The 7,484-nt window shown below is 36.8% G+C and overlaps 1 protein-coding gene across 1 annotated transcript; it reads right to left on the bottom strand.

Annotated features, from left to right (window-relative positions):
- Positions 1–1,483: 1,483 nt before the first annotated feature.
- LOC111784528 (interactor of constitutive active ROPs 3-like) lies at positions 1,484–7,484 on the bottom strand. Its single transcript, XM_023665198.1, has 4 exons — positions 7,267–7,484; positions 5,316–5,420; positions 4,100–4,271; positions 1,484–3,271 (listed from the first exon to the last, which is right to left on the bottom strand). The coding sequence occupies exons 2-4, from the start codon at positions 5,333–5,335 to the stop codon at positions 1,667–1,669; spliced, it is 1,797 nt and encodes a 598-aa protein (XP_023520966.1). The 5' UTR covers positions 5,336–5,420; positions 7,267–7,484; the 3' UTR covers positions 1,484–1,666.

The raw sequence follows: 7,484 nt of genomic DNA, 5'->3' as shown, positions 1-7,484 counted from the left end.
TTCGAATCTTAATGTTTTCTATTACTTTACCTATAATACAATTTATTATTGTCAAATTCAGTATGACGATTCATTTAGCATAAAATGTGTACAACGATGAAAAGGTTTGAGATTTAAACTTTTTTCCTTGAGATAAACGAGCATTTCTCTTTGTTATTTTTTATTTCGACTACTTTGACTCGTCATTTAGTGGCGCTTATTTGGACGTGAAATTTGAAGGTTAATTGAATTTGGCTCGAGTAATTAGATCAAACTAAAAATGTGAAACAATTGATCGGTCAAACCTCGAAGATCTCAGATTTTGTCGTAAATGAGAGAACTAAATCTAAGGAATAATGATGTTTGTGTTTTATTCCAAACATAAGTAGCTCTCAATGTTGACATTTCACCTTATCTCCAACTAAATTATATCCTCTGTCTTCTCACTGTCTCCTTCAATCTAATTGTCTTCTTTTAACTATAATTATAATAATAATAAACTAATTAATTAATAGATTTGGAGGGATTAAGGATCCTAAGATGTTCGGTTCTGATATGAATACTTCAATGAAGGTGTGAAGAAAATATTGTTGAAATTATCGAAAGATATTTCAATTCATGTCATATCGAAGAAGAATAAAGTTTCATGTTATAAATTTTGGGTGGATTACAATTTAGAGTAATTTAGAGTTATTTTTAATATTTTTTTTTTTACTTTAGGTTACAATTACAATTACCGTTACGGTTACAACTCTTGGAATGCCTTTAATAGTTTCATTTTGAGTCTATATAAAGCCATGTAGGTTGTATTTGCAAGTAGACTTAGAAAATATAATAAAAGAAGCATTTGTGTTTTTTTTTAGCTAATGGCTAAGTTTTTTGCAATTTTATGTAGTTTAGGTTGCATGTAAAATCATTCCAGCTCGACATGATCAATTTTGCTTGTGAAGTGATTCGAATCTCAAACAATGTTCTTGCCTTGAGATATTCAATCAACAAGGTAATCCGAATCTTACTCTCCTTGTAGTGATTTCCATATCACCTTCCTTCGTTGCTAAGCCAAGGTCTTAGGTATTCGAGTTAGCCTGCTTGTCCACTTTGAACATGAACAACGAACGATTGGACGTGAACTCTTAGGGTTTTACTTAGTAGAGCTAAGAGAAGCAATTGGTGGATGCGATTTGAAATGAGAATCATAGAAGAAAGAGATCATAACTCCATGCATTAGGGTTTGAGCTATTTCTTAGTCCAATTGATTCTCTAATAGACTGATTTTAAAATCATGAGATTGAAACGACAATACGTAACAAGTCAAAACAGACAATATCTATCAACAGTGGACTAGGCTATCATACGATTACACAATAGTGTTTTTGCTTTATAATACACGAGTTTCATCCAGTATTCACATGGAAGGATAAATCGCTATCGCTACATACCATATCATATCATGTGGNAAAAAAAAAAAAAAAAAAAAAAAAAAAAAAAAAAAAAAAAAAAAATCTAGATGAATTTTTCAACGATTAGAAACTATGATAGTTTTCAAAATTATACTCCCTCTTGCTCATTAGGAATCACAAGAAGCTTTCAGGCTGAACACATCTGGAAAAAAAATGAGCCTACAAAAGCAAACATCCCATCCCATCCCATCCCATCATGTTAACACTAAATACAAAGTCTTGGATCTTCATTTCTGTTGTTTCTTCCACAGCACACCTATCTTTTTTAACACATTTCCATTTTTCTTTTTCAGCAAATCATCATCTATCTCTTCACAATAAGACCCATTCAACTTTCCTGCAGCTGAATCGTAGCTACTGTCCAATGATCCCGATCGCTCGATGAACTTGCCATTGTTTCCTGCTGAGAGTATCGACGCTGCTGCCTCTGCAGCCTTCCTCCATTGGTCTGACTGCACCCTCAACCGTCTCAACTCCGTTTCTATTTCGGCATTTACAGCCTGCGCAGCCTCCAACTGTTTGGACACTCGTGCAGCCCTCTTGTTGCTTTTGTCTGCCTCCTCCATCACAATTCCAAGTCGTATGAGAGCGTCTTGTTCGGCAGCTGTTGCATCCTCAACTTCAGTAGTTTCATCGTTTGCTTTTGGTCGGATTGTTATCGTTTTGTTAATTTCACATTTTAGCATCTCATGCTCGTCCGAAACGTTGTGGAGCTCTCTCTCTTTATCAGCAAGATGTTCCTTCAATTCCTTGATCTCCCTTTCTAGTTCATATTCTCTCTGGCTACACAGGTTCTTCTGAATCTTTGCTTGTAGCTGCTCGTTTTCCTCCGAGATACACTGCAATTCAGTCTCCTTATCCATCAAGTCAGCCTTTAACTCTTCGATATCAGCTTTCGATTTTTTCAGTTCCTTCTCTAAATTAGACTCCCTGGAATTGATGTTGGATTTTATCTGCTCAATATGGTCATAAGCTGTTCTTATCTGGACTGCACTCTGACTTTGTTCTTCATCGTATCTGGTCTCAGCCATTTCCAGGGCTGCTTTCAGTTGTTCAATCTCTGACTTGAGAGAACAAATTTCTTCTTCAACATGATCTTCTCCACTCTTTCTCTCGTTTTCGACCACTGGATGTTGCGAAAGGTTACTGCTAGCATTGGCAAGGTCTATTCGGAGCTTACCGACAAGTTCTTCTAATATGTTCACACGTGCCTTCGATTCGTCCAACTCTGAAGCAATGGAGTGGTTAGCCTTCATTGCTTCCATACCATCATATCTGAGCTCCTCGACCTGTTTTTTGGAATCTTCAAGTTGTGCTAGAGTTTCACTTGCTAGTAACTGAGCCTGAGCTTCAGATTCTCGACAATTTTTCAGTTCGTATTCCTTTCTTTCCACGAGACTCAGAGTTTCTGCAAGGTTTCTTCTCAAGCTATCAAGTTCATTCTTTCTCGTTTCGGACTTGGCTACCATTTCAAGCTGGATCTTTAGCTGTTGAATCTCATTCACAGCACAAGCCAATGCAGCATAGTCAAGTTTGTGCTGTTCATGAATGGCCTCAAGCTCAGACTGCCAGGCTTGATCTCGTTCCTGCGAGATCCTTTGTAGCTCTATGACACGAGCTTCCTCAGAAGCAGAGAGCTCAAGTACTTGTTTTTGAGACTCTTGAAGCTTTAAGTTCATGGCTATAAGTTGTTCCTCGGCCTCCACGGCATCTTTCTTGAATTCCTTCTTGCATGATTCAGATAAACATAACTGGTCTTTCACTTTCGTCAGATCCTCCTGGAGCTGAGAAACCTGAGATTCCAACTCAGAAATCTTGCTTGGACGCTTTTTCTAAAGCAGCAACAAGAAAAAAGGTTATGTAAGTGTCAAAACCAACTTCTGACAGCACTTTATGAGTAATAAATAACAGAGCTACAAACGATTTTTCATCTGGGAAGAGTTAAAAGAAGAGAATTGCCCTGATCGTACGAGTCTTCAAGGCGATGCTATGTTGAAACAGATCAAGGGAATGAGTTACGGAGGGATCGGGTTACGAGTTTTCTATAAGAATCCAAACTCTATGAAGATCAATGGAGGTACAAAAGACATCCAACAAAAAACAAAACAAAAAAGAAATTTGATATGAGATTGGAGCTGTCTGCCACAAAAACAATGAATAATGATGAAATAAATTTTTAAAAAACATATGTTGATGAGAATACTCAGAGAGAAGCGTTGGAGGAAGCTCCACCTCAAAACATAATATGTACAGAGAAAACACACCACTGAGCCTGAAACTAGAGGCGAGGAGGATATCTAAACAAAATCTTTTGTGTTAATCCTCCCCTCAAAACAACCAGCCAAGAGAAGTCTAATCTTTTTGTATGAAACTAATCCTTCCATAGATTTGATTAAAAAAAAAAGATTCCATCCATAGTTCGACGAATAAAGAGATATAGCTGTAAAGATGGTTTTTCAATCACTGAATCAAAAGCAGCCTAGGAATCCTTGCCTGTAAGAACTTCACTTCAGTTATATTAACTTTCAGAAATATGAACGCAAAATATTATTAAACATGGATATTTAGGCTTTTTAATGTGTTAAGGATAGACGATCAAGGTTGAAGCACCATTCAGAAGCTCAACTTTCAACCAAAATCAAGCGGTACAATTTCATTACCTCGCTCGAGGGGCTTCTAGGTGACTTTCGATCAGTAAGTTTAGGGCTTCTTTCTTTAATGATTCTATTTGCTTGGTTCAAAGAGGAGGCAGAATCACATTCCAGAGCTGTGGTCCGAAGTTTCCAAGCAGCTCGAGGAGATACCTTTTGAGGTGCTTCCGACAAGGAATTTCTGTTGATAAAAGATGTAATATAACTGTCAAGTTGACTAGGCAAGAAACTTAATATTACGTCTCCAACGGCATATCTACTGATCAACACATCAAGCTAGAAATTATAGAAACAAAAAAAGGTGCATACAAAGAAAGAAAACCAACAAAGGAAAGGATGAGTACATAGAAAAGATTTTCCATAAAGTTATGCAGTTGAAAATGCAAACGACAACATCAACTCCTAGCCATACAAAAAGTATATTTTATATTTAGTCATAGATATTTATTCATAACAGTTTTCATATCCCATAATCTTCTGGCCTTTCTTTTTCACAATGTCTGGAACAAGATTCTGTCATTACCTACGATTTTAATGGTCGAGAAATTCATAATTCGCTATTTCTTGAATCAATGCCAGCATGGACATACTTGTCCCTCATTAATAATGTTTATTTAAGACAGCAATTTGGTAATTTATCAAAATAATCTACATGTTGGTGATCATCAACGACATAGCTTTCCACTGCATTAGCCTCTGTATGTCTATGGATAACCATCGAGGAAGGTAGGTAAATTTTTCCTACTTAATCATATAGAACTCAAAACCCCAAAATGTCCCAGCAAGTATATCCAGATAACGGTATAAGATATATATCATACTAAGAAAAAGAACAGAACAATATTAATGGCAAAGAAAACACCAAGAACATAAATAGGTCTTTGATGAAGGGCTTTGTTGACCGAGCATTGTCTCCGGTTACTCATATGGCCACTGCTTCACTGTATAGCAAAATGCATTGGTTTCGACAAACAACCATACTAATTTCAATGTTCGTTTGTTCAAGAAAATGAGAGTTTTATTTGTAGTCATAGTACACTTCTCAAGTAAGGAAAAGAAATAAAACTAATAGTAAAAATGAGATTTCAAAATGCAATGAAGCGTGCATTATCTTCATTCACATGAACCCTTACTCAAAGGCAAGGTCCAAGAAGTTTTCAAACCAAAAACCCTCTACATTTTGACCAAGCTAAACACCAAAGGAAATGCTGGAGATGAAAGTCACCTTGATTTTGGGGTCTGCATAGCTACACCTTTGAAAACGAAGTAAATGAAAACTTAGTCTATGTTATCCTCCTTCAATTCTTCCTGACCCACCAAACCTGCAACTCTGCAATAAAAATTAAAATAAAGAATCACAACATGGGGCGGGTAGGAATCCAATGGGACTGTCCACAGGGAAATAAATGTGGTTGATGAACAGCATGTGGTCCATATCATCACATTTGAAGACACTAGGGGAAAAGAAGTGACAGCATTAATTTCGTACTTTGTTTCCGAATGGAAAATCTTACCTAGTAATGAATGCGGATATTCACACATATCAAGCCAAAATTAAACTTACAAAGTGTTAAAGCAATAGTAAAGAATGAAAAATTAAAGTGGTTGTAAATGGTTGTTCGTTATCAAATAGGAAGCACTATAAAAGAACACATTTTAAAAACAGTAGAAGATTTATATTTCATCGTCTGAAGGTATTCTCATGCCCTCAACATGATTATCCTTTTTAGGGGATTCGAAATTACAACCCATAAAGAGAGTTTCATAGGTTGGCCTAGCGGTCATTGGAGCTAATGAAGAAAAATATGAGCCGAGAAGAAATATGTTCTAAAATTTCGTTTCCACAAAAAATAAATAAATAAAAAGTTTAACCAAACAGCCCATGCCCTCCGCTAGTATGGATTGTGAGATCCGACATCGGTTGTGGAAGAGAACAAAACGTTCTTTATAAGGGTGTGGAAACCTCTCCCTAGTAAACTAGGTTTTAAAAATCTTGAGGGAAAGCCCAAAAAAGACAATATCTGCTAGCGGTAAGCTTGGATTGTTACCGTCGGGGTGCTTACCTTATATCACCTGCCCAATGCTTTGGTCGAGAAAGAGTGCGTAAGAGAGACTTTCAAGTGGATCACATCTCTAATTTGAGGATATAAGTGAACTTTAAGCTTTGAGAAAAAAGTGCTTTCCAAATTCCAACAAAATTTAAAATCAACAAGACTAGAACAGTTACAGAAAATAACCTTTTAGTAATGCACTCAAGCACGCCCAACAAGTTAAAACCAAAACTCAAAACCACTGGAGCGAGCCAGCACTCATGATTGAGGTAAAGGAGATGGGCATTTCAAAAAACCCATCACAGCCATCATTTGCATCAAGTAAGAGACTGAAAATTAGTTTCTTACAATGGGTCCTCGTCAGGACATGTCCAATAATGGATGTCAAAAGTTTTTCCTCCAGTTTGGCCGTGAAATAAGGCTAGTAGTAGTAGTAGTAGGTATGCACAGTCTACTGTTCGATTTGGACACTTAACACAAACAAGCCGACAAAAACCCATCATGAGTTTAATAGCCATCATAAAAGCCTATTAAACCTTTTAAATACATTCCATTGTAAGAAATTCATCAAAACTCCAAACTCAAATAAGCCATTAAAAAAAAAAAACCAATGATGTTCTCCCAGCTCATGCTCCGTAAACAATTTTCCCAGGAAACAAACAGAAATCGGCTCAAAATGCAAACGGATCAAAGCACAAAATGGAAAATGAAAGCAAGTTTTGAGGTTGAAGAAAAAGCAACAGGAAATTTTGCTACACTTTCCGCACAAAGAAATTAAAATCAAACACACACAAATACAAAGAGAAAAAGCAAGAAAAGTATCTCCAAGATTCGATTTCAGTTTGCAGACTGGAAAAGCCAAAAAGCCTGAGATCCTCACACAATCGGTCTCCAAAGAGTCCAACCAAAAACTAAAATCGTTCAAAAGGAACTCAAAAACAAAAATCAGTCAAGAAAAAGTAGAAGAAGCAGAAGGAGGTTCCGTTTTACTCTGTTTGGATGCCGAGAAAATTAGGTAGAGAAAGAAACGGGCCAATGTCGATGAGAAATGAAATCCAAGATTGAAACAGTAACCAATACATATATGGAAGGCATTGTTGAGAGAAAAATTGAGGAGAAAGTTACCTGGGAATGATCGTCGGGTTCGTGTTCGTTGAATCTCTGGAAGTGAAGGAATATTGCGAGTGGGAAGAAAGAGGGAATGTTAATGGATAAACATGAGCAGAGATTGGTTTTTTGTTTGGCTGTTCTTCAGCGTTTCTCGGGTTTCAATGCTTCTTTCTATCCCCTTTTTCTCTATCTCTTGGGGTTTATGGCCTAAACAGAGAGACAGCGCGCGCAGT

Source organism: Cucurbita pepo, unplaced genomic scaffold (genome assembly GCF_002806865.2).
Source record: "Cucurbita pepo subsp. pepo cultivar mu-cu-16 unplaced genomic scaffold, ASM280686v2 Cp4.1_scaffold000223, whole genome shotgun sequence".
Taxonomy (NCBI): domain Eukaryota; kingdom Viridiplantae; phylum Streptophyta; class Magnoliopsida; order Cucurbitales; family Cucurbitaceae; genus Cucurbita; species Cucurbita pepo.
Note: the sequence above shows the minus strand (reverse complement) of the source record. Positions and strands in the feature narration are given on the sequence as shown.

Coding starts and splice junctions, on each gene's coding strand:
- LOC111784528 (XM_023665198.1), bottom strand. CDS start 5,335: ATGCAGACCCCAAAATCAAG. Junction 4,272..5,315: donor ATGCAGACCCCAAAATCAAG/GTGACTTTCATC, acceptor TTTTATCAACAG/AAATTCCTTGTCGGAAGCAC. Junction 3,272..4,099: donor CTAGAAGCCCCTCGAGCGAG/GTAATGAAATTG, acceptor TTGCTGCTTTAG/AAAAAGCGTCCAAGCAAGAT.